This window comes from Lepisosteus oculatus, chromosome 24 (genome assembly GCF_040954835.1).
Source record: "Lepisosteus oculatus isolate fLepOcu1 chromosome 24, fLepOcu1.hap2, whole genome shotgun sequence".
Classification (NCBI taxonomy): domain Eukaryota; kingdom Metazoa; phylum Chordata; class Actinopteri; order Semionotiformes; family Lepisosteidae; genus Lepisosteus; species Lepisosteus oculatus.
The window spans coordinates 1,985,902-2,011,722 of NC_090719.1; the positions used below are offsets into that span (position 1 = coordinate 1,985,902).

General features: G+C 55.2%; 2 protein-coding genes and 1 long non-coding RNA gene across 4 annotated transcripts in view; 2 read left to right on the forward strand and 1 right to left on the reverse strand.

Moving 5' to 3' along the window:
• The window catches only part of niban2a (niban apoptosis regulator 2a), a 40,107-nt gene extending 20,822 nt beyond the window's left edge, over positions 1-19,285 (reverse strand). The window contains exons 1-3 of the mRNA XM_069183526.1: positions 18,702-19,285; positions 1,633-1,763; positions 310-438 (exon numbers count right to left, since the gene is read on the reverse strand). Coding sequence (XP_069039627.1) covers positions 310-438; positions 1,633-1,763; positions 18,702-18,756 — 315 coding nt within the window. The 5' untranslated portion in view covers positions 18,757-19,285. The remainder of the gene's footprint in view (positions 1-309; positions 439-1,632; positions 1,764-18,701) is intronic.
• LOC138225001 (uncharacterized) lies at positions 389-4,400 on the forward strand. Its single transcript, XR_011183531.1, has 3 exons — positions 389-452; positions 572-2,049; positions 2,335-4,400. It is a non-coding gene; the product is annotated as an uncharacterized lncRNA (long non-coding RNA).
• A 4,350-nt stretch (positions 19,286-23,635) lies between the features above and the next one.
• stxbp1a (syntaxin binding protein 1a) overlaps positions 23,636-25,821 on the forward strand; it is a 34,861-nt gene continuing 32,675 nt past the window's right edge. For both annotated transcript variants that reach the window (XR_011183530.1, XM_069183529.1), the window contains exon 1: positions 23,636-23,789. Coding sequence is in view for 1 of the 2 variants with exons in the window: in XM_069183529.1 (XP_069039630.1) it covers positions 23,753-23,789 (37 nt within the window). In the remaining variant the exon portion in view is untranslated. The remainder of the gene's footprint in view (positions 23,790-25,821) is intronic.

Genomic DNA, 25,821 nt, shown 5'->3' on the forward strand with positions numbered 1-25,821 from the left:
CCACAGCGCCCCCATGTGGCTCGGTAACTGACTCCTCTGGGGACTGTGGGACTTGATCTGAAGAACGAGCATCTGAGTACTGTGTACAGTATATGCCCTGGGTTATAACACTGAGCCTGGCCAATTAGAATGGGCGATTCTGAGCTGGGACTTTTAAACCTAAAAAGCCCGACTTGGAACTTGAAAGATCAAGCGCATGGAATCTCTTCCTGGCTTGAACACCCACACCCTGCACCCCACCTGTCCTTCGGCCGTCTGCTTTCTTTTAAACCCCCGGTGCAACACTGCGGTCAAACAAACATCGCTCACCAGCTTGGTCTCGTAGAACATGACACTGTAGGAGTCCGGGACATAGAGGAACCGATTCCTCCACTTCTTGTTCTCCTCCAGGAACTGGAAAAGATTCCCGGAGAAGATGGACTTGTCCTCCAGGGGCACCTGTGATACGGGAGGTAAGGAGAGAGAGGATCTTCACCAACTTGGGGTCGGATCTTAAACACAAACCTTTGCCTTTGTCTACATGACTTTGCAGTATGAATGAAAGGTGAATAATGAAATATGCTCTTTCCAGTTACAACAGGAAAGTGATCCTTATCCAGCAAGGATTGGGTTACAATGTTCCTGCTGAGTCTGCAGAAGGGTGTGAAGAAGCTGTGGTCTACGCAGAAGTGCAAACAAAACTGACAACAAGCTGCTTTACATGAAGGGCTGTTGGAGGATGGAACAAGCATTAATGAGAGCCTGGAATCAATTAGCTACTTATTACTAGTCATGCGCCTCTAGACTCTTCTAGTCCCTGTGGAGTCCAGGACACTGACCCAGCCCAGTCACAGGGCTCTAGACTCTTCCAGTCCCTGTGGAGTCCAGGACACTGACCCAGCCCAGTCACGGGGCTCTAGACTCGTCTAGTCCTGAGTGTGACTAGTCACAGCGTGACTGTGTTGTGCGGGTTCTCTCCTGCTGTCCCTTCAGGAGGTGCTACAGGAAGATTGCCTCATAAAAACCACAATTTCACATGGCTTTGATAAGACTGAATCTAATTTCATGGCTGGAGAAAAGTTGTCAATGAGACGGTTGTTCAGAAAACACCCCCAAGCGCTTTCCTCCTTGCTGCCTATCAGCTGATTCATCATCTTCAGCACAACCACTGATGTCACTGCGCCCAGATAAATATCACAACAGGCAAAGGAAATAACCGTCACGTTGTGAGCTTGCAGGGCGGTGAGCCACAGTCAAATACGGGCTTGTCCCGGCCGATCACGTCTTCTCTCAGGCCAATGTTAAAAAATCCTTCAGCTTTCCCCAGTCCAGTCCAAATACCAATGGTATTTGGACTGGACTGGACAATGGACAGAATCCAGTCCATGTGATAGCGCACCGGGGCACCTGCCTGGGGAGTTTGGTCATTTCCCCATCATGGTTTTGATCTCTGGTGCTCTTTATCTGTCTGGACATGGTAGGATGGGTCATGTCACTGGTATCGCATGACGCACAGATACCAGAGACATTCTGACTGAAGATTCTGTAACATGAGTGAGGGAGAGACAGGAGAGAGGACAGATCCAGAGACAGGGGGCCGGGAGCCGGGGGGGCCAGTGAGGAGCAGGTGTGTGAGTGTGGGGGGGGTCTTGCCTTGCGGTGCAGGAGCTGGGACTGGGGTCCCCCGTTGCCCTCGATCTCGTAGCGGACCTTGTTGAAGAGCGCCACGGCGTACTGCTGCTCGTACAGCCGCCCAAACTCCCCCATCACCTCGCCGGTCCGCGCTGCGAAGGAAGCACAAACACGCACAGTCACGCACCAGCGAAACGGCGACCTGGGTCCCACGTCTCCTTCCCTCGTTATGAGCAAGTTTGCATAAGCAAAACCGCAGGGTTGAAATGCGAAATATATATTTGCCTTTCGACTTCACTGGAAGAGTTGGCGCCGGAGCCCGCAGGCAGTAACACCTGAAAAGCCTCCGACGGCCGTGCGGGCAGGAAACGGAGACTCACGCCACCAGGGTCCACTGGAACACTGCAGGCTGGACCTGCAGCTCCACCCCCCAGCCAGGTAACTTCACTTGCCCTTTCACATCAGCAGCTTCCTTTCCCCAGTATGATCATCAGAACAACCCAGCTCAGAGTGCACACCCCCCGTTGTGGCCGGGATCCCGACTGATCCCACCGGCCGCAAACCAGATCCCGACAGATCCCAGCCGTGCCGGTGCTGGGTCAGTGCCCGTTGGACAGCCACCAGAGGCTGATGAGTGAGGGGTGAGAGAGAGACGAATACTGTCAAGCCTACAGAACAGTAAATGCCTCTTTGCCACTAAAAACTTATTTTGACATTTTTCAGATTCCCTCTCTCCAGCTGTTTGGCATTAAAAGCAGAGCCAGCTATTTACCCAGAAATGGAAATCCAGTTCGTTATGACGCACACTTGCCAGCGCCTCTGCAAAGCACAAGTGTTTTAAGCAGCTCCGTCCCGACAGTCAGATACAGGTAAGGCACAACACGAAACACAAAAGCGAGCCAGCACAAACACTACAGGTCAAGGGTGGGGTACTGACATCGCCGAGCAACCTCATTAGGGCCCTGGTCCCAGCCCGTGGAACCTCGCGCTCTGAAAGCGCCACTGTTATCCTCCGAGAGGACGAGAAGCGTTGTCAGGCTGCCAAAAAGGTCAGCTGCATCCTGCACCTCGAGCAGCGAGAGCGATTGCACAACAAAACGCGAACGGTTTCATTGTTCGGTTTCGGATTCCTTGAATGGTTGGAAGGCCAGCCGGGCTGGAAGGAGAGAGAAAGTTAGTTTGTGGTTTAACCCTGTGTTTCCTGGTTTTCCAGTCCTCCCCTCTTCGTTTCCAGAACCGCCCCCCCCCCCCCATTTTGAAGGGCAGGCAGAGCACCTCAAAACCCCCCGGAGGCAGCCACCCCCCCGTGGAAGCACGCTATCTCCTCCGCAGGTGTGACAGGAACGAGATAGAAGACCCAGCAAGGCAGGAAGGGCTGTGGAGGTGAAGCCCTATCTCTGTTTGCACAGGGCCTCCGCTCTGTATCTTAAACCAACATCCTGCCCCCAGGCAGGCTGGCGGCTTGTGTGCAAGCCAGCCTCATGCCCCCATGCCCCTACACACACTCACACACACACTAGGGTGTAAAATCCCTGCTGGCACTTCCACAGTGTCTGACGGGTCAGTCAGAGACTCACACTGATGGGGGCAGACGAGACAGGTGTCGATTAGCCATAACACAGGTAGAGCCAGCAGCCCTATCGCCCTGCAGCTCCCAGCTGGCAGCCCCTCTGGAGCTCAGCAGTGTGAGTCTGGTCAGTACCTGGATGGGAGACCTCCTGGGAAAGCTGAGGCTGCTGCTGGAAGAGGTGTAAGTGGGGCCAGCAGGGGGCGCTCACCCTGCGGTCTATGTGGGTCCTAATGCCCCAGTGTAGTGACGGGGATACTATACTGTAAAAAGGCACTGTCCTTTCGGATGAGACATAAAACTGAGGTCCTGAGTCTCCGTGGTCATTAAAAATCCCAGGGTGTGTTTCTCGAAAGGAGTAGGGGTGCTACCCCGGCGTCCTGGTCAAATTCTTCCTGCCTTTTCCCCCCCAATCATGGCCTCCTAATAATCCCCATCACTGAACTGGCTTCATCATGCTGTTCTCCTCCTCACTGAGAGCTGGTGTGTGGGGAGTGTACTGTAAAGCGCTTTGAGTGGAGAGTCCAGAACAGCGCCTTATAAGTGTAAGGAATCATTACTATAAATTCATTACGCTGACTCACACGTGTACCCCTTCGGTTTCCTAAAACACACACGACATCTCCGGTGAAGCTCAATCTATTTTTTTTTATTGGAGCAAGATTAAACATGAGGGAAGTGAGGATATCAACCGCTTCTTAGTGTTAAGCTGCTGACTGGATGGAACATTGGGAAATCTGGAAACTGCCCATACCCCTGTTCCTGCTCAACATCCCCCCCCCCCCCAGAGGTCACACGGAGCCGAGTCATGGCCCAGCTGTGTCACAGTCTGCCACGCTGCCCTGACTCAGCGCTGCTCTGCGCTTCTTGTGGCTTTTTTGCTTCTTTAAATCCTAGATCACAGGCCCCTGGCAGCAGCTCAGTGAGCAGGGTTACTGCTGCACTACTGATCAGGCCCGTTTTCCTGCCATTCATAAAGCTTCCCGGATGCAGATCTAATTTTCACCCTGATAGCTGGGTCACTTAACCCCTTCTGGGAAAAGATAAGAGCCCAATACAGCAAACGATCACTTTTAATGGGCAAAATGAGCTGTAAAGTACTGTCTTTTTATTCTTTGGGTATCCAGATCCCCCCCAAGGATCATGAATAAAACTGCAGGACAGCAGGGTGTGCATTTGTTGAAAGTGTGAATGGATACAGTACAGGTGTATTGTTCAAAATTATTTTTCATACTGTATACAGAGTAGACAATACACTACTACATATTATATACAGTCATTATAAAACATTCAGCAAGCATATCTACAGTATATAGAATGACTCCTCATATAGGAGTATCTCACTGGTGAATCAACAGACAGCTGGTGATCAGACACCCTTTCCCCTGCTGGTCCAGCTCCCTGTACTTCACTCCCACTCTTCCTCCCCTCTGCATTCCTTCTCCACCCCCCCCCCTCCCGTCTTTGTCCTGATTTCCAGGTTTTGTTTTCTCATCAGTGCTAATGGCTCCTGCTTTCCCAGGCACATTCCAGAGAAACCCCTTCCCATCCCCGAGCCCCAGTTGGCCAGCGAGTCTGCGCGCAGGTTTCGGTTCATTTACGCGTTGCGCTAGATCCTTTAAAGACTATTTATAACTCTTACTGGAAGAAGTAAAAAGGCATTCCTGCAACCCAATAATTCAACACTGCTGTTGCCTGCAAGACGCGTCTAATTGTAAAGGCGTTGCCCTTGCAGTGTTGATGTTGTTCAAAACCAGCTCTTGCCGAGCTTCGCACACAAACGATCTTCCTGTAGGCACACCTGCGTGGTCGTCACTGTAACCCAGGCTGAAGCGCCAGCGCAGATTGATCTCACACTGTGCCAGTGTGTCTGTGCCAGTGAGGATGATGTCACACTGCATCAATGCAGATGATGTCACACTGCGCCAGGAGAAGTCTGTGCTGGTGCACATGATGTCACACTGCATCAGTGCAGATGATGTCACACTGCGCCAGGGGAAGAAGTCAGTGCCAGAGCACATGATGTCACACTGCGCCAGGGGGAGAAGTCTGCGCCAGTGAGGATGATGTCACACTGCATCAGTGCAGATGATGTCACACTGCGCCAGGAGGAGAAGTCTGTGCCGGTGCACATGATGTCACACTGCATCAGTGCAGATGTCACACTGCGCCCGGGGAAGAAGTCAGTGCCAGAGCACATGATGTCACACTGCGCCCGGGGAAGAAGTCAGTGCCAGTGAGGATAATGTCACATTGCGCCAGGGGAAGAAGCCAGCGCAGGCGATGCCACATCACTTTCTGGAGATAAATTAAATGGCAGCCTCAAGTCAAATGCAGCGCGAGCCTACGTGTCTCACACGGTGTAGGGCTGGACACCTGCACCTCCGCAGGGAAGCAGGTAAGTGCCGTACCTGGTGACAAGAAACACGCCAGCAAGTGCCAGGGGGGCTGTCAGCCTGGAGGAGAGCCGTGCCCAGACAGGCCAAACCGGAGCCCTCCACTCAGGCTCTGACGAGGGCCCGTGACTGCAGACAAAGCAGAGCACCAGGGCAGCGTCACATTCAGCACAGAGCCTCAGCCCACAGCTTCTCCCACAGTCCAGCGCGTGGCAGGAACTCACCACAACCCACTTTCTTAACTGCTTATTAAACCAGGCACTAATAACAGACACAACAAGCCTAGGGCTTCATTTCCCAGGTTTGTGTTTTAGTCATGTGACACACGCTTAAACCTCCCAGAGACAGATCTGTTTTCCCCAGCAGGACTTCCAGACAGGTCTCCTTTTCAAAGGAATGGATCTCTACTGTTCCGTGTGTGGGACACAAGAACCCCAAGTGCAATGTTTCAAATCATTATAGTTAATAACAATAATAAAGCCAGCATGAACACAGACAATGAATGCTTTTCACTAAATTGGGACGTAGTGAAGACTCAATGGCTGTAAATTACCACTTGGAGGGAGGCAGGCAGCTGGAAAATAAACACAGACTACAAGGAGCCTGAAATAAGCATGAGCATCCCAAACAACTCAATGCACTGCACAGACAAACCAGAGCGAGGCCCACCCCATTCAAACACGCCTAGAGGACATGATGGCTTAGCCCACCTGAACACCAACACCCCAGTGCAATAACAGCGGGGGCTCCAGGGCCTGGCCACGTTCTGCAGTGTTTGTGCGTGCTCTGCTTTGTGCTTGGTGTTTTGCCCCGACTGCATTACCTCCCTGTCAAGGCAGCACGTTTTAAATTTCGCAAAACGCACCGAGAAACTGACATGACAGCTCAAAAGGCTGCACAATAAAGTGCAGGCCACAAGCGACAAGATTCTAGCCTTGGAACACGCTCCTCAGACAGGCCTCTCGCGTGACCCGAGAGGGTTTCTCTCCATCGCATCAAGGGATTAAACCACAGTGCCTGTCACAGAGGGAGCGGCAGTTGTTTCAAGCAAATAAAAAAGGATGTGAGCAAACGCACAAGAAAATGTCTGCCTCCGAAAGGACTGGATTTTGCCAGCGTGAAACCACACGAAATAAAAAATCAGATCAAGTCTGAAAACGCTGAACTAAGACCAGAAATCTGGTGAAGCAGATAAAAGTATGACCCCCCCCACCACCACCACCACCTCCATGCTGCCTGTGGTCAGGGTTAGTGACGCTCGCTAGCTGCTGACACAGCACAGCGCTGGTGTGGGACTCTCTGTTCTCTCTGTAAGGACATCACCCCCAGCGAGAGCACAGCCTCCCACTCTCCAGCGCGGGGCTACGCGATCACGCCATCCTGCTTCTCTTGCACAAAAACAAAATGCACGAGAAGTGACAGTTTCTCGGAAAAGCAGCGTGGTGGCTCTGTGGCTCGGGATCCGCGCCTGTGGCTGGGAGGTTGCCGGCTCAAATCCCGCGGCCGGCAGAGGAATCCTACTCCGTTGGGCCCCCGAGCAAGGCCCTTCACCCCAACTGCTCCAGGGGTGCCGTATAAACGGCTGACCCTGCGCTCTGACCCCCAGCTTCTCTCCCTGTCTGTGCGTCTCATGGAGAGAAGCTGGGGTCTGCGAAAAGACACATTCCTCATATTTGTAATTGTATAGGGCTGATAAAAAGCAACATGATCATTATTACATTAACATTATCACTGGCTCCTTCCACCAAAGAGAACGACTGTGCAAGTGTGAAAAGGGCAAGGGCTGGCGTTTTCCAGAAACCGTCGAGAAATTCACCCCCCCTCTTGTGCCGTCGCCCAGAGCAACGCAGTTAATCCAGCTGTTGCAATGCTGCGGCAATCTCCCGGATTACCGAGGCAGGGGCACCGACAGGACTCCCGGGTGAGCCCGACGGTAGCTGGTTGCCCCCCTCGCCTTCCCCACCTCCTAAACCCCCTCCCATTGCATCTGGGGCTAACGAGCTGCAAAGCCTGTCATTACCCTCCACTCTGTGCTCGCGCGGGGTGAGGCTGTAAATCCGCCTCAAAGTCACTGGCGGGGACTGTAATTAGACCTAGAGAGAATAAAAGAGCAGTTGTGCAGAGGCAGGGGAAGGGTTTCGAGTTGAAAGAAAGGGGCAGGGAGAGAGAGAGAGAGAAAGGGAGCACAACAGACACCAAAGTTGTGAAAACCGACAGATTTAAGACCACCGGCTGCAGGAGGTTCTGTTCAGAGCTCCGTTTCATCTGCCCCGTCTACCCCAATGTGTCATTAATTACCCCCCCCCCCCCACACACACACACACGCTGCACTGCCGTTTCAAAGCTCTGCTTGTTTGAAGGAAACAATAGCGTCCCGGAGGGCTTTCCCCGGAACAGGGCTGGCTTCCCCGGGCTGCCTCGGAAGAATCCCAGGCCCTCCGCTCGCAGGTCCGGCTGCCAGCAGCTGCAAACGTCGCCTTCCCACCTGGCAAAACCATCCCACTACGCGAACGACTCTTCTTCTACTGCTTACAAACACAACCTGTACGGAGCCACATCATTTCCCGCCTTCCATCTTTCATTTTTTGGATTACGTTTTTTTTAATGTATATAATGAGCCGTTCAGATCACGTCAGCACGGATGGGAGGCGACATCTAGAAATATCGTCATCAGCCGAAACGCAACACATGACCAGCTTCACCCTCTTGCACAGAGCCAAACCAGGCCTCCTGGGGCTGCAGACCCAGTCCAGGCTAGCCAGTATTGGCTCACCCTATTCGCCTCCGAGAAAAAGTTGATCTTTTCCATTAGGTGCATCTCCTCCACCACCCCGATCCACTGCTCCATTTTATCCTGCTCCGTTTTCTCACTGGCAGCTGAAAGAATTTCCAGTATCCATCTATCCTTCAGTCCCATATAGTCAAAAGCAAAAGCACCCAAACCCAGAACGATAATGCTAAGTCTAGGTTTACTATATTATTAAAGGACAAAATCTCTGAATTTCCGATGTTGTATTTTGGGGTTCGACCAGAATGTGGCTAACGATTCCGAGGGTAATTAGTGGTCAGGATTTCTTCTTGTGGCCATTGTTTTGCGGGGAAACCGTCCCGCTGTGATCTCATTTTCCTCGCAAGCTGCCACTGCCGATCGCTTACGACTGCAAAACGCTGGACGGTTTCCGTGCTCTGGCGACACCGCAAACTGCTCCGCCGCGCCAGGAAAGCACGGAACCAGCTCTTCTTGCCTTTATCACTGAGGCGCGCGCCCATGACCAGGGGCTGCACGAAACCCAGAGTAAGAGAGGAGCGTGTATCGGCGTTGAGGATGGTACGCGGAAAGATTTTTGTAGTCCTATCTCTCTCGAGAAAACCATGTTTAATCCAAGCAACAAAATCACAAAATCTACCGATTGCAACCATTTGCAATTGCAGTTCCAGGTTGTTTTAGCGTTATAAGGGCCTGGATCTCATCCGAAGATCAACACACCACACCCACGCCGATCCCTGGGGCCCTATTCCCGATTCTTCAGTCAGACGGGAGCCCCGTGCTAACTCTTCCTGGATTCGTGCCATAAAGATCCGGGTTTGTAATCGGACACTGGCAGGCGGGCGGAGGCCTTTTATCATCTCTCCTGCGCCACGGGAGAGGAGCACATCCCGACAACACCTGTTCATCTGGTCGGGATTGGGAGATTAGTGTGCTTTTCCTTAGAAAAGGAAAACGTCATGTCGAGTACGCCCCAGTAAGACTATTCCCTAGGGATTCCCCGGGCCAGGGATTGAAGACACAGGCGTCATGTCAGCGCCCCCACCCTGGCCCCCCCGAGAAGGGCAAGCAGGATCCGAGCAGCTTGTCTGCCAGTGGTAGCCCACGGAGAGAACTCCCAGCAGGCACTCCGCACGCCCACCAGCGCCAGTCGCCCTGCCCACAATTCAATCCGGCTGGCGAACCGGAAACAGGAAGTCCCGGAGAGAAGCAGGGCCGTTCAAAATAAAGGCCGCGGGGTTATTTTTAGGTCGGTGTTGTGGCAGCGCTCCGCGATGCCGTCTGCCTGCCCTTGAAAGTCGCAGTCGCGCGCCAAGGCGTCCGCAGGCTCTGGAAGGGCGGCGGCTGCAGCTGCTGCCCTCGCCCCCTAGGGGGCGAAAACCGAAGAACACCCTGCCGCTGTTCCGCGCAAGCAGAAACCCCGCCCGGGCACGGAGCAGGATCCCAGCGGAAAGGCGCTGGAGCGCCAGCGATCCGTGGGGGGGGGGGGCTTACTTGCGAGCACTCTCTGGTAGGAGCCCGCGGAGGGAGAGCTTTCGCTCCAGGGCGGGTGAGCGAGCTGGGAGGGGTGATGGGCGGGGGCGCTGATTAACCAAAGGAAACGCGGAGAACGACACTGGGCACAGAGTCTCCAGCACCGAGGCACCTCTTCTGCCAGCTTAGTGCCCAATCATGAGAAGAACCAATGAGCATCCAGACCGCATCTGGTTGGACAGCACAATGAAAACCACAATACAATGGAGCAGATACAAATGTATACAAATGCCATCCGCATACTTTGTTGATCATGCGGTTTGCATAGGAGGCAACTGCAAAGAACAGAGCCCAGAGCCCAGCGTCTCCTTCTCCATGCACCCTGGAAAACGAAGGTCTTCTCTCCAGAGCCTCGCTCGCTCTGCTAGTGAACGTCTGGCACATGGATCGCGAGTGAATTCACAGCTGCTATTAGATCCTGCTCTTCCTTTGCTGTATAGGGCTGCTGCAGGAGGAAGACCACCAGGCTGCTTCGATGACTCCCAGAGCCCGTAGGCACCTTGCGTGGCTCACAGACCCACCCGCTGTTCTTGTCACACGTCCCTGGGAAAGGTAAGGCATCGGCAGCCACGAATTTATCGGCTGGATCTCCGTCTCCCGTTTCAAAAAGTGAATGCACTATCCGATGGCGGTGAAAAATGAAACTGCCCTGCCCGGCTTTTAGACGCAGGACGATCGCGATCTGGGTCAGGCCCTCCCTGCCACGCCGGTGCAACTGTTCACACTGTCGCATGCAAGCGGCGTCATTTAATAGGACAGAGAACCAATCTACTCTGGGATTCAGAAGTTCAAGCAGGGAGCTGCGTCAGGCTGCAAAGGAACACGTAGAGGTTTCTCTCCTGCTGAAAAGAGAAGAGAACGTTTTGGCCGTAGAGGCTTCTTCAGGTGGGGCTTTTCTTTCGTACAAGTCCAGGTTTACTCCATGCTAATCTGGGATCGGACGACCATTCGTCCCCAGAATAAATCTAATCCCAGAATTTCCACACCTGCCAAAATCGCAACTGGGGGAGGAAACTCAACTGAGCTGCGGGCCCAACAGCCTGAGGAGCACAGTTATTAAGCACAATCTGAGCAAGAGCCCAGATTCTTGAAGGTTTGTGCCCTGGCTGACCCACTGGCTGTCGTCACACGCTGTCCGATACGGACATGCTTTCCTGAAGGAGAGTCCCCCCCGACCAAACGGGAAAGTCAGCGAAGCCGAGGCCGAGAGATTCCGGGTCCCATTCGCACAGGGAGTGACAGCAGGGCAGAGATCACTGTCCAGAGTGTGGACAGGAGGAGACAGGGTCACCGAGAAAGAATGAACACCGTCCAGCGACCGTGGCAAGTCTGGGAAGGCCGCGACAGGTTTCTCAGCCTGATCTACAGCAGGCCTCCGTTAATTTACAGTCTCCAGCGGGCCTTTGCTCCTGGAAAACCCCTCATCGAGCCTCTCTCCAAACAATCGGGTCCAGAAAGGGAGATGCGTTTGACCGTGGGGGCGGGGGAGGGGACGCGCTCTCTCGAACGGCGTGGGCCTGATGCCGAGTGACTCACGCGTCATGTCAGCTCTGTGAGGGAGGGGGCGGCTATAGGCCCGAACCTTGCAATGACAATCTCCCGGTGCTGAGGCAGGATCCACACAGCCCCGGGCACCTCCGAATACACTGGAACCCTCCACCAGTCGCCACATCAGCTCCACCTCTAGCAGAAGACCCGGCTTGTAACAAAAGTGAGAGACAGAGAGAGCCAGACGTCACCACGTTTTCCACCCTACTGCCATTCGCATCCTTAACAACTAACTGCAATGCCCCAGACTCAATGCACATCTGCACTATGCACTTTTTGCATGGTCTACCATGGGTTTTTTTTCCACCACTACATATTCACTGTTCTCCACAACACGAATAAGAATACCAATGCACATGTACATCTGGCAATAAACTCCTCTACTACTACTCTACTAAGGGCTCAACACTTCAGTGCTATCAGGTCTGCCAACCTGCTGCTGTGGTGTTAGGGTCTGCTCCCACGGCATGCTAGGTGTTGTTTCAGCCTGTGTAACTGGGCAACGCCGCAGGGCGGCGAACAGATCTCTCCGTCTCTTGGTCTCTGCGCATCCTAACCCCTTTCCTCCTCCGCAGGGGCCTGTAGCTGCCTTGATTTCTCCCTCCGAAAACCAAACTGCAGCAACTCCGCTCTGCACAAACGGCTCGTTCCCAATTCGCCCTGGACTCGATGCCGGGCTGGCGATATCGGTACCCGCAATCAGTCATTCTGTTCTACACCAAGGCCCAAGATGAGAGTCTCGGTTTTAGATCACCCTCTGTCTTTTCTACTGGCCTTAACTGCTAAATCTTTCCTTCCCATATCCATTAGGACAATCCCTAATAGATGACTCATTAAGGACCTAAGGACTAGAGGGGTCAGGTGAGCTCATGCAGAAGACAGCGAAGCCCCTGGAGGCTCGTTTCTAGCATCTGCAAGGGTTTTTAATTTTAATTACCAGCTCATTTCCTGCGCCATGTCCCATATGACCCACAGCACTATTCTTCCAACGGATAACTGACTGAGCTCATCTAAAGCAGCCCGCAGGTTTGTGTGCAGTTTGTGCTCGGGTCTGAGCTGGGGGGGTGAAGAGACAGTTCTGGCTGTCAGTGCACAGGGCCCCAGGAGGCAGGCAATCCTGTGGCTTTTTTAGAGGAAGTGTGGTTCTCGTCTGGATGTGAGAGTTACTTCCTCCCTATTACAATGCCGTAGGTGTCCCCCACGCTTGTCAACACTTTGCAGCTCAAACAGGGCTGCCAGAAGGGTCACTTCGAACAGCTCGCTCAGGAGGACGCTGTGCAAAACACAGAGAGCCAAGAACGGATCGTGTTCTGGCAGGCACGCTGGGCCCAGCGCTGATGGGGGGCGTTGTGAGTAAAGTCACTGATCGCAGTATAAATATCCTGTCGGTCTAGGAGCAAGCAGGAGCCGCGGTTTTATTAACAACGCCCACACTGCGCCCGCTGCCTTGTTTTAAAACTACTCTGGAAGAGCCAGTTGTTTCCCCTCTTATTTAGAGGAGGAGATTGACGGTGAAAGTGTCTGTTTGCCCTGGGGGAGAAACGGCTGCACTCGGGTCTGTGCTTGTTCGTGCCCGCGCGCTCTCCACAGATCAGACATGGCGGACGGCCATAAGCCAGAAAACAGATCACGCGCACAACATTAGGGCACAACTCCGGTCGATGGGATTCGACCCACAAAACGAGACCTCCAGTGCGCGAGTGGTGCTGGCAGCACAAGGCCTTTCTCTCTCTGCAAGGGCGCCCTGTGACCCCTGATCACGGGTATTCTCCCTGTCCCCCCTAAACGCCTCACAGCACCCCCAGATCAGCGCGCAGAGGGGCTCCCCAAGAGGCTCCACTCGCAGGAGCGGTTCTTCGGGGGCGCCGGTCGGGCCCCGCACAGCCCAGGCAGACAGACGCCACCGGGACGGCCCCAGCCAAAACGGGATACGTGGGGTTCGCACTTGCAACAGCGACCCCTGCAGGCCACCCGAGAACCTACGGGGCCCGGCAAGCCAGGCCGCGGCAGCCCTCCGTTCCAAGATCGCGCTCCCTGCGCAAACGGCTCACGGCGGGGCCTCCTCTCCCCTCGCGTCGCCACCCTGCCCAGCTGGCGGCCGCAGGTGAACCGCTGAGCAAACGAGGAAACCGTGGCGCGGGGACGAAACGGATTTTTGAGGAAGCCCAAGCAAAGCGTCCCATGAGGAGGGACAAGGTGGCCCTGCGGGCTCCACCAGGCTTCACTTTCGGTTCTATTTATTCCCACCACCCCCCCCCAGTTCCCCCGATTGCTCCAGGAACTGCCTCTTGGGTTGAGGCTGAACCATTCCAACAGTGGAAGCCTTTTGATCTGCGGGCGGATTAATTCCTGACAAATCAGCTGGAAAGGAAGAAACGACAATAATAGCCCAGGAGCGGAGCTTCAAGGGAGTGCTGAAGCCGCCGAGTCCTGCCAACGCCGGGAAGAACGGAGGTTCAGGGAAGGGAAGAGGAAAACTCCGGGAGCCGGAGCAGGGAGCAGGGGGACACGGACGGACAACCGGACAAGCCTTGCCGACGCACCGTTGCGCAGAACAGAAGTGAGTTCTGTTGCTTATTAGCGGAATCCCGTCGGCTCCGATTCAAGTCTCTTCAAAGAGTACTGGCAAGCTCGGGCGTGAAGGCTGATTGGCTGGAAAAAACATGACTGAAAACGGCACCCAACACCCCCACCGGCCGGCTCCAGTCGCGAACCCAGCCCCTGCGATCCACACGGGACGTCTGGGGACGGACCAGCCGAAGGGGGCTGCCATTGGGGGGCTAAGGGACCCGATCAGAGGACCAGAACCCCCCGACCCCGTTCTGTGCTGTGACCCAGCAGCCTCATCTTCAAAGCACACGAGGGAAAACGGGACCAGGCCACTACAAGGACGGCAGCCCTGCGATCGCCCAAGTAAGGCGAAACGGATTACTGAGAAAACCCTTTCGCCCGTCTGCAGCTGGAACTCCAGTGAGGAAACGTTTCGGAGGACAAACGTGCAGATTCCCGCAGAGAGATTTTGGCCAGCAGCCAGGCTGTGTATTTTAGGCCCATCCTCGAGTCTGATAATCCTTGGTTTAGCTGACCCAGGTAACTAGCAGAGCACCTGAAGGAGCACGCTCAAACACCCCACACAGGCACCTCGAGGAGCTCAAACACCCAGCACAGGCACCTCGAGGAGCATGCTCAAACACCATCCACTGCAAGCAGAGGAGCGCTCTCTTTTTCTGTGAGCACTTGAGGACTAGAGGACGATCTGCAAGCGTGTAGGCACACGTGTGTGTGTCTGTGTGTGCCAGTCCCTCCAGGCATGCTGCTACCTGCTCCGGTCACACAGGGCCTCTGTGTGCGAGCTGGGTGTGTCTGAGTCAGCCCCTCCCTGCACAAGCCAGACCACTGTCCCCCACCCCTGCCCGGCTGTCCCGCAGGCCCAGGACGACGCCCTGGTCCCACTCCTGGAGGGCTTCCTCTCCCAGACACCCCAGTCCAAACAGTCCCTTCGAACCATCAGCCGCCTAACGCCTGCCGCAAAGGGGGCAACTGGTTCAGTCAGCGTGGGCATGATCGGACCAGTCTGGCCCTGTTCACGAGTCCCTGGAGACGGACAGGGACTCAGGGGGGGAGAAAGAATCACTAGACAGGAGCTCGAGTCTTCGGCGTCTGAGAGACGGACGACGTCCTTCGGCGATTTTGGCTATGAAGGCGAATCCGAAAAGCGAATTCTGTCCGAAAGCCCAGTATATGAGGAAGGGTCTTCCCAGCAGGGCGTCAGGTCCTGCCCATACTGCAGGTGACGGGGCGGGCGGGGAGCAGTCTCTCGGAGCCAGACAGTGTGCCGCACAGAGCCGCTGAGAGCGTGTCCCGGGACACAAAGCCACAGCTGTCTGCTGGCCCGACGCGCAGCGCTGCTGGGATTAAATAAAGGCCCCATTATCGCACGGCCCGTGTCGGTTTGTCTTGGGAGGCGGCCGAGATCGCCTCCCTCTGGCCCCCCCCTCCCGACGTGAGGCCGGCGGGTTTCTTTTTCCAATTCGAGTAACGAGAATGAATGAGCCGCGCGAGGGGGTTAATGATCGAGCCCTGCGTTAATGATCGAGCTGCAGGGCTGGAAAAGCACCGACTGGAGGGGAACCAGTTTCTCACGCAGAGTCATACCCGCCTGTTTAAACAGCGGCTTAGTCAGGGACGAGGGAGCATGAGCAAGCAGTTAGGGCATTGTTTCCATTCCTGAAATCGAGAACTAAGGGCTGAAGGACATCCAGACCGGGCAGCTGATCAGTTCCAGCGCCAGCGAGCCGCGCCGGTCGGCGCAGGATCGAGAAGCAGGTCCTCCGCCCCGCCCCCCAGGAATTAAATGGGGCCACTTCAAAAAGCGGCCAAGTTCGGAGGAGAAGAGCCAGGCGCTGGGGTGAGAGACATGGCAAGTCGGGGACAAGCGAGGGCCGGGCACTTGTGTGCTGGGAATCCCTCTCCTGGACTACTGGATCACTGCTCTACAAGGGCAGGTCACCGCTGACCCCACCCCAGGGGGCATCAGATCCCTCCAATCGCAACAGTGGGACCGCAGAGAGAGCCCGTATCTGGACCGGACTGGGAGCCCGAACAGTGGGACCGCAGAGAGAGCCCGTATCTGGACCGGACTGGGAGCCCGAACAGTGGGACTGCAGAGAGAGCCCGTATCTGGACCGGACTGGGAGCCCGAACAGTGGGAGAGCCCTTACGCACCCGGTGCGGACCGGGCTGGGCCAGAACCCACAGCCGGTCCCGGTGCGGACCGGGCTGGGCCAGAACCCACAGCCGGTCCCGGTGCGGACCGGGCTGGGCCAGAACCCACAGCCGCGCCTGGTGTTGAACCCACAGGTCTAGTGTGCCCCCCCCACACCTCCATCTCTCCCCCCAGCGCTCCGGCGCTCACAGGGCCAGCAGACGCCGAGTGACGAGCCTGACGCTGGAATTCCAGGAATGCCCAGGGAAACGTGTTTTTTGCGCTTGCGGTCGGAAACTCCGGAGGCACTCTGGACGGCGGAGCGGCGTCTCACCAGACGGGGAACTTCAGACATCGACGGGGGAAAAAGCCACGGCCCGAGCCGCCCGTGTGGGCACAGACAGGGCGCTCCGGGGGGCACCTGACCCCTCCAGCCAGACCAGAGCCGGAGAAGCGCAACGTTCGCCCCCGAGGAGGGCTCCACGGCCGAAACGTCGCGATTCCTCCCTTCTCTTTCCTGCGGGGAATAAAGCTGGACTCGTTCCTTCCCAGCCCACGCATGCTGACGCAGCTCCCTGCCTGAACTCTTTCAAGCTCACGGAGCCTGCTGAGAGCTTCACCAGCACTGTCCTGTGTGATTCTGACACCCACTTCCCCTGGTCGTTACATGGCTGTGTGTTTGGGGGGAGGGATCCAGTCCTTTTGGGTTGGTGGGCTGCCCTGCGGTAGAAATCAGAAAGCTGCCTCAGGCCTGCTCCGTGAGAGCAACCGGCAACTGTGGCACAACACCAGGCACAACCGGGAGGAGGCACAAACACCAGTGTACACAGGGCTGATATAAGCTGCGCGGCGCGATCGCCCACTCCAGCGTTTACTGTGACCCATCTAGTGGGCCCCCCCTCGTCCCGGGACGGGATCCCTCAGGCAGGGGCGGGGCTGAACTGCACTTCTGCACTTCTTGCTTCTGCCCCCGGACAGGGGCCTTAAAATAGACTCTGGAAGTTGCTAGCACGCTCCCCCCCCCACAGACACACGCAGCAGGGCCAGGGAAGGGAAGAGCTGCAGGAGGGCTGCTGGTGGTGAGCGGTGACACGCTCCTGCCCCTCCAGCAGGGGGAGCAGGAGAGCACTCTCGGGATTGGGGAGGGGTGTTCTTGCTCTGCAGAACTCTATATATATATAGATAATATATAATAATAATGTAGCAAATACACCTCTGTGCATAACAGGGATCCCGGGCAGAGGAAGGTCTTCTGTACCATAGCTGGCAAGATCCCCGTTGAGCAACGCCCATTCGGTGAGGGACCAACCCCAAGAACCCGACTCCGTTACAATAATAATAATAATAATCCTCACACTTACATAGCACATTTCTGGACACATCACTCAAAGCGCTTTACAGGTCATGGGGACTCCCCCTGCCTGCATGATGCACCGGCAGCACTTATTATAAGTCAGCCAGGTAAAGAACACACCCCCCCACCACCACCAGCAGCAGAAAGAGCAGCAAACGGAAAGCACAGAGGCCATTTCAAGGTCTCTGAGCAGCAGGGCCCGTGGGTGGGATTCCGGGTGCGTCCTGCCCCTAACAAACCCCGAATCCCCCCGACAACACAAGAGCCTGCCTTCAGCTGGGGGACCCCGCAACCCAGCGGCGTGTCAGGCGCTCCCATCTCTTGCTGCCCGGGCGCTTGGCGACTTCAGTACCCCCGAGTGCCGCCGTCACGTCGCGGTCTTCAGGAGCCCAGTCCCCACGCCAGCCGCGGCTGAAGTGTCCTCATTACCGGCTGTCATCGACCAAGCCCACCTTGCCGGACCCGGCTCTCTCGGCAGGGCTCGGATATCACGGGGAAGTGAAATTCTGCAACACGGGCACACGTTGCGTGAAAGGCAAATGCGTGCGTGTGTGAGAGAGAGAGAGAGGGGGAAGAGCTACACGCGTACAGACCCGAGAATCACCACGCCGCGAGTCGCACAAGGCGTTTTCCGTGTAACCCTGGTAGACGGGTCACAAAATCAGCCATTATCGCTGTCAAAGACGCACCATTAACACGGATTATTGACGGTGCGGGACACGGAGAAGTCTGCTACTATTTACAAATACAAGACACCCTTCCTGTTCGGTAACTCACAACCTCCACAGTCTCCTCTTTCATTTTTTTTTTAATTTTGAAGTCCAACCCGATTCCCTACCCACTTTTCGAAGTTTTTTAAAAAAAAAAGTCTCCGCGTTGTTTTCCGGGCAAAGCTGGCTCGTCCACCTTGAGGTGAGGTGTCTCTCCCTCCGTACGCCCACCTCAGCCCGAGCCAGGAATTGCCAAATCCGTTCGGAAAACCGTGGGAACGAGCTGGGAGCGTTTACAAACACACACACACACACGGTGGAGCTCGGAAGCGTCCGCACAGCTGAGAGAGACACAGAGTCTCCTTTCATCAAGCTGCAATTCAGCCAGACCCGCCGCCCTCCCGAAAAAAAAAAAAAAACAGCCATGTTAACTCTGCGCGGCAGTTCAGCGCAAGTCCCCGGGCCGGGAAACTCAAATCTCATCCGTGCCGCAGTCGCTCTCCGACTTACCTGTGATCATCTCCCTCCTGCTGTCGTCCAGGTGTGTGGAAATTACATCCCCCATGGCGACGGCGGCGGTACACTCCTCACAAGCCCACCGGACTCTCGGATTCCCTTCGCCTGGTCTTACCCCCTTCACCGGTGCTGGTGTTGGGTCAGTGGTGTGTGGGGGTGTGTGGGGGGGGGGAGAGAAAACCAGATGCTGCCCCCCCCTTAACAAAACACTAACCCGAAAAAATCAACCATAGAGGCGAAAAAAAAAACTTATTGTACTCCTCCTTCGTCGTCCTCTCCTTCTCCCCTCCAAACGAATAATCCAGAGAGAAAACGCCGCCCGGGGACAGAAGGGACGGGACGCACAGACACTTCTCGATTTAGATCCGAGCCAAACTGAGCGCACCGCGATGTCGGCTCGCCCTCTGCTCCTCGCTGCACAGGCGCTCCAGTGCCGTCCCGCCGCGCCGCGGACACACCCTCCGACTGACTCATTACCCGCTCGACTTGTTAGGATAAGCAGCTCCGAAGGTGTGGTTTCAACGAAAGCGGCAATTAAGAGGGAAAAAAAAAACACGAAAAGGGCCGCCTGAGCCGAGACCTTCTCTCGAATCCGCCCCCCACCCCACGAGTACAGTTAAACACTGTGCCCTTGGAGCAGAGCTTGGAGTGCGAGGAGTTAATAACACCGCCTTGCTGTTCCCCTGCTACACTTGAAAGGGGCCTTTCATAGTCCCATTTTAACGGTTAAGAGTCCATTTATTCTTCAACCGAAAAGTTCAATATACAGCAGGCCGCGTAAGCAGCTGACGATGACTGCCCCGGATTAAGTTCTCCACACTGTAAAGGAATATAGTATACACGTTTACAGAGGGGTTTTGTTTTGCTCCTGCTTTCAATCAACTTCAGAAGTCGCCTTCAGTGCCGGATAGTGCCATGCGATCACAGAGATCTGTTGCTTGAACAAAAAAACAAACACTTTGATCATTACTGATTGTTACCAGCTCAGGGTTATTCGGGGGGGGTTTAAAGGATTTGCAAACGGGCTGCCCCGTTCACACACACACACACAGTGACAGGGGTGGGGTGACGGGGGTTCCCCCAAAAGCTGAGTGAACTGAAACCGAGCCGTGTCTTCGTGGCGCAGAACATGTTCTGTTCTTGGGGTGCACAGAGGGGAGGGGGGGGGGTCTACCGTGAGCGGACCCCCCAAGTGTACAGAAGTTCATCTCCGTGTTTCAGGAAATGTAGTGCAGGCGGGGCTCAGAGTTGTACCCAGTGTGTATTTTTCTACCAGTATCCCTTCTCCAGGCTGCATTATTTTCTTCCCGATATTTGTAAACTGCAGCGGATGAGATTACACGTCTCATTTTAACCATATGGGAGGAAGGCCAGGCTGTTGGTAGTTCAACACTTGAGGTCTCTCTCCCTTTCCACTCCAACACTCAGTCTGAGGCCAGAACTGGAACTTCCAGCCAGGATTTAACCACTGGCCTCTGAGGATACCCCGTCTCTGGTAGGGAACAGCTCGTTCAACTGTGGCAGCACCCCTGTATCCTGGTGGAATGTCCCCATTAAAGAACGCCATGAAAAAAAAACCCACTAATGACTCTTCAGCAAAGGAAATGTTCCGTCTTTGAATGGTGGGGGAAACCCTTTCACAGTGTTATGTTTTTTTAAGTCCTTCAGATGTTCGTTTTCAGAAATGAAACGAGTGGAGGGCCATCAGATGATGCTGCCTTAATGTTCGTTTTCTCGACAGCCGGAGATAAGGAATAATACAGCCAGGCAGTGTCCCGGGACATCGCTTCTGACAGACCTCTCGAGCTCTCTCGGGGCTTCTGGCTGGCCCAGTGTGGAGCTGCCCTCCCAGTGGCTGCCTCGTGCTTTCTGTTGGCCTGCGCCTGCTTTAGTTTCATCGAAACAATGCTTTACAATGATAAAGGCATATAATTTAATTACACAAGTAATACAATGTTGTTGATTATTCTGTTGGGTTTTATCATGGGCAAGTTACGTATGGTATTTATCGTGTTTATTCATTGAATCTATCTATTCATAAGGCCATAAGAATAGTTACACAGGAGGGTCATTCAGTCCATGGTGCTCAGGGCTGTCCAGTCCTGGTCCTGGAGGGGTCAGTGTATCTGCAGCAGGGCTGTCCAGTTCTGGTCCTGGAGGGGTCAGTGTGTGTCTGCAGCAGGGCTGTCCAGTCCTGGTCCTGGAGGGGTCAGTGTGTGTCTGGAGCAGGGCTGTCCGGTCCTGGTCCTGGAGGGGTCAGTGTATCTGCAGCAGGGCTGTCCAGTTCTGGTCCTGGAGGGGTCAGTGTGTGTCTGCAGCAGGGCTGTTCAGTCCTGGTCCTGGAGGGATCAGTGTGTGTCTGGGGCAGGGCTGTCCAGTCCTGGTCCTGGAGGGGTCAGTGAGTGTCTGCAGCAGGGCTGTCCAGTCCTGGTCCTGGAGGGGTCAGTGTGTATCTGCAGCAGGGCTGTCCAGTCCTGGTCCTGGTGGGGTCAGTGTATCTGCAGCAGGGCTGTCCAGTTCTGGTTCTGGAGGATTCAGTGTGTGTCTGCAGCAGGGCTGTCCAGTCCTGGTCCTGGAGGGGTCAGTGTGTATCTGCAGCAGGGCTGTCCAGTCCTGGTCCTGGTGGGGTCAGTGTATCTGCAGCAGGGCTGTCCAGTTCTGGTTCTGGAGGATTCAGTGTGTGTCTGCAGCAGGGCTGTCCAGTCCTGGTCCTGGAGGGGTCAGTGTGTATCTGCAGCAGGGCTGTCCAGTCCTGGTCCTGGTGGGGTCAGTGTATCTGCAGCAGGGCTGTCCAGTTCTGGTTCTGGAGGATTCAGTGTGTGTCTGCAGCAGGGCTGTCCAGTTCTGGTCCTGGAGGAGACAGTGTGTCCACTGCAGGGCTGTCTGGATCGTGTGGAAAACATGTGTCAAGAAGGTTTTAAATCCAATTCAGTTTTTAAACTTACTTTCGATCCGCTCTTTATTGGCCCGATGGTCCAATTGAACACCTTCTTCCATCTCTTCAGGTGCAGCTGCTCTGAACAGACCTGACACAATAGCCCCCCCCCAGCAACAGGACTGCGGAGAAGGAGCCAGGAGCACCCGCACGTCAGGACTCGCCCTGCTGGGCGCAGTCACGCCGTGCAACTACGGACTGGCTTTGCAGGCAAGGAAAGCTAGCGAACTCGGTTCTAAAACTTGGAGGGGGAGAAGAGTTGCAGCTCTTTCCCCAGCAAAATGTGTCCTGCTCTTGTTTTCTGCTCATACAGGGTGCACATTCACCGTCGCTAGCCAGATCTGCTTTGCACTTTTCATGGGGAAAGTGAAAACAAAGTCTGTTGTAACTGGAAATGATGGACGTCGAACACTGGACGATCCTGTATTTTAGCCGTCTCCAGTAATCTAGTAACGCGTCTCCACGCAGTGGCGCTCAGCCCTCCGTCCGTTAAAAGGGGCACGCCCGAATCCACACCTGAACTTCAGTTCGGTTACTGAACGCGAGAAGTTCTCGCACGAAGCTGGCACCTCGCTGGGAAGGGCAAAGGAAAAACTGGTCTCTACCCCCCTCGTGTGGGCAGTTTCGGGTATTGCAATGACCGGTGAAAATGGCCGCTCCGATTTCCTGTGCTTTCCTGGGAATTCTGTCCCTCTTCCGGGTTTGGAGGGACTTTTTTTGTTTTTTTCCAAGCTGTGGTTTTCAGCAGGAGCGTGTGACTAAATCCTTAAATCCGTTCGATAACGCTGTGAATAATTGTAAGCGTGTGCACCTGGTAGCGAATGTGAAAAAAAGGAAAGGAACTTTAGTATAAAAAAGTGAGCATTTGCAAAGTTCTCTGTAACCGTGTTGAAATCTTAACTACAGTTAATAACTGAAATAAAGCCCTCTTCGCTTCTCTCGCCAGGATTCGGCGAAAATCACAGCCTCGATTCTCTTCCAGAATCCTCGCTGTGAAGTAGTGAGCAGACATATACACACACCCGGTCAGTTTCCAAGAATTAAACTAACCCGAATCTACTCTCCGTCAGCGTTTTAAGTCATAGAAACACAACGTGCTGCGGAGCACAGTTAAAAATACTTGACCGCCAGGATGATGAGTGACGTGGTAGTAAGCGTGCACGGGTTTTTTCCACACAGCGTGGGAAAGGACAAGGTCATCAACCTCCTCCACACTGACCGCACTGACCGGGTCAGCGCGCCGAAACTCAAGACCCACAGTCGCCTAGGAATCGGGACACCCCGGTCTCGGCTACAACCCTCCAACAGACAGTGGAGTGGCTTTCCACCACAGAAGCAAGATCCCAGCCTGCTGCATTCCGCCACACAATGCCAGGCAGCCTGTTCCACGCTCCTGCCACTCTCGGTGTAGAGAAACACCTCCAGCCATCGCAGCTAAGCACTCCACCTCTTCATTCAGCTGTGTGAGCTCCGGCTGACCGCCCCCTTTCTGTTGCCCTCGTGGATATGTGATGGCTGTGTGCTGCCCTCCTGAACCCCCTCTTTTCCTCACTAAAGAGATTCAGCTCCTTAATGAGCACAACCTGGACTAGAGTCCGGACGGGACTCCTGGGATCTGTCAGGGCACCAGTGTGGGCCAGGAGGCCTCTGGGAGGCAGGGGGCAGGAGCAGTGGGAGAACACACAGACTCCACACAGAAGGCTCCTCGGTCTACAGCCGAACCTGCAGGGCTCAACCCCGCGGAGAGGGAAGTTCTTCCAAGTCCAAGATACAGCCAGCGGCCCCGGAGTCGCCAGTGGGCCCGGCGATGTCCGAGAAGTGACCTGTAAACTCGTCGGGCTGGACATAAGGAGACCAGCGGTTGGCTGGGCGCTCTGCTCGGCCCCAGACCCGCACCGCTGCGGTACAGAGCGGAGCAGCCGCGGCCGTGGGAGGGGGGGGGACGGGGGGGACGAGGCGGGGGATTGGACGGCGGCGCGGTGACGTAGCGCCTCCGCTGAAATCCCCGCAGTCAGCTGCGATGCGCGGTGAACATCCTCTCTCCGGCTGAGGGCAGGCAGGAACAGCGGCAGCGACAGGCACCACCGGGCAGATACTCTCCACAACCGTCATGGCACCCATCGGACTGAAGGCTGTGGTCGGCGAAAGTAAGCGCGCTTCCTTTTCCGTCATTATTGTTCACAATTGCAGCGGGGGGGGAGAGAAAAATCTGTCTGGTTTGCGTTTTGCGGGGGGCCCGGGCTGGGATGAACGCGATGTCGCCGGGGATGCGGCGGCGGCTCCGGCAGGAATCTCACGGCAGGTCCCCGTGACCTGGTCGCTGCGGTGCGCATTTTGGTCTCTCCCCTGCAAGAGGGCTGTGGCGTGGGTCTGGGGGGGTGTATTAATTTTATTGCTGCTTCTCTCCCTTTCTGTCTTGGTTACTGGACCGGGGTGGTGGTGAGGGTTATTTAAAAAAAAAACCTCCGCCCATCCTTTTCAAATGGGCTTTGGAGAAGAGCGGCGATGCGGCGCAGGGCGTCCGTGTGTCTTGACGGCGTAAATCAAAGGGGGTCGTTTCTAATTCGCACGCCTGGCGGTTTTCCTGGCGCTGTTGTCGTCTTTTATTGTACGGCTTAACGGTAAAACCTCTCGGGTCCCGTCATTTAAGGACGCACATATCTGCGGCGATCATTTCCCCCAGCTCCGGTGTAGCGAAGCCTCGCCCACTGAAGTTCAATCGACAACGTACGATTGTATTTTCTTTTTTTGTGTGTGTGTGTGCCAACGATGGGCTGTAGTTCAGGTGTCGCTGATAATCCCACGATCGCTGCCGTCCCTCGACGACAAAGACCATCCGCGCGTAAGCGGCTCGGCGGCTTCCACCGGCTCAACCCAAAACAGGCGTTCGTGCCGGGGTCTGAATTTGTGGTTTAGCGGAGGAACCGCCGCTAAACTCGTCTGAGGAGTGAAACCTGCCTCGTCTCATCCTCTCGGGTGGCGATGCGTTTATTTCGAGGGAAAGTGCTGCTTTAAAACGTCCCTGGCGCAGTGCTACTGTACTGTGCCGTGGGAAATTGCTTTTTTTTTATCAGCGTGTCCATTTCAGAGAGAATTAAAACCATCAATGGCGAGGCTATCTGTCCTCTCCCTGGGGATTAAAGCTCCCTGCACGTTCGCTCTCGTACAACCTGGCCATCTGACGCGCAGACAGCCCTTTCCGCTCGCTCATTTTTCTCGGTGTTACGCTATTCAATCACCTTGTAAAAATCAACACGAGGGTTAATAATAACTCTGCGTTTTAGCAAGGGATTACAAGACGAGCCTGTTCCAACGCATTGCACAGCTCAGCGCGGACAACGGGCGATCTCCAAAACTGGTTTCAAATACCGAGCAGATTCCGTGAATCGGAGCTATGGGTGCATTGCTTCCCAGCGCGTTTTGAGACTAAGCCTCCCTGCTGTTCAAAGCAATACGAGAGCGGACGGTGATTCGGTTCGGTTCGGTTCGGGCGTGCGGTTCTGACAGCTGTGGGCAGGCGGCTTCGACGTCAGTGGCGGGTGTCGTTTTCCCAGCTTGGGGCCGCTGGAGTGTGTGTGTGTGGGGGTGTCAGAGTTGCGGGACCGACTCAGGCCGCGGATCAATGAGGTGGCGCAGCGTGGAGAAAGGGGGCTGGCGCGGGTAGTTCTCCCTCAGCCCACGGAGATTTTGCAGCAGAATAACAGGGGAAGGACACCGCAAGGCAGCACCTCGCAGTTCACAGCCACGGATCAGCATTGCCATTGAAAACCTCAACACTGGTGTGAGAAATAAACCACAATACCATTTCACTTCCTCCCTCCTCCTCCTCCTCCCCCAAAAAAAGCAAGAAGATGATGTGAAACAGGATCAGCATTAATGACTGAAGCCGCGCCGATACAATCGCAGTGTTATGGCCTCGCCCTCCCGCGCCGCACAGATGCTCTCCAGCGCCGGTGCCGGACGGGTTCTGCTGAGCGGCTCTGCTACACCACACAGCCCTCCTGAACTGGCGGTGCCGCTTCACGCTCCCCGCCAGGCAAACGGTGGAGGCGACATCGGCGTCCTGTATCGTCAGGGCTAATAAAGAAATAATTGCCGGACACACGCCGTCTCTGTTCAGCAGGGAATAAACCTATTACTGGTTCCTTTGCTGAGCAGGGCCGCTTTAAAAAAAAAAAA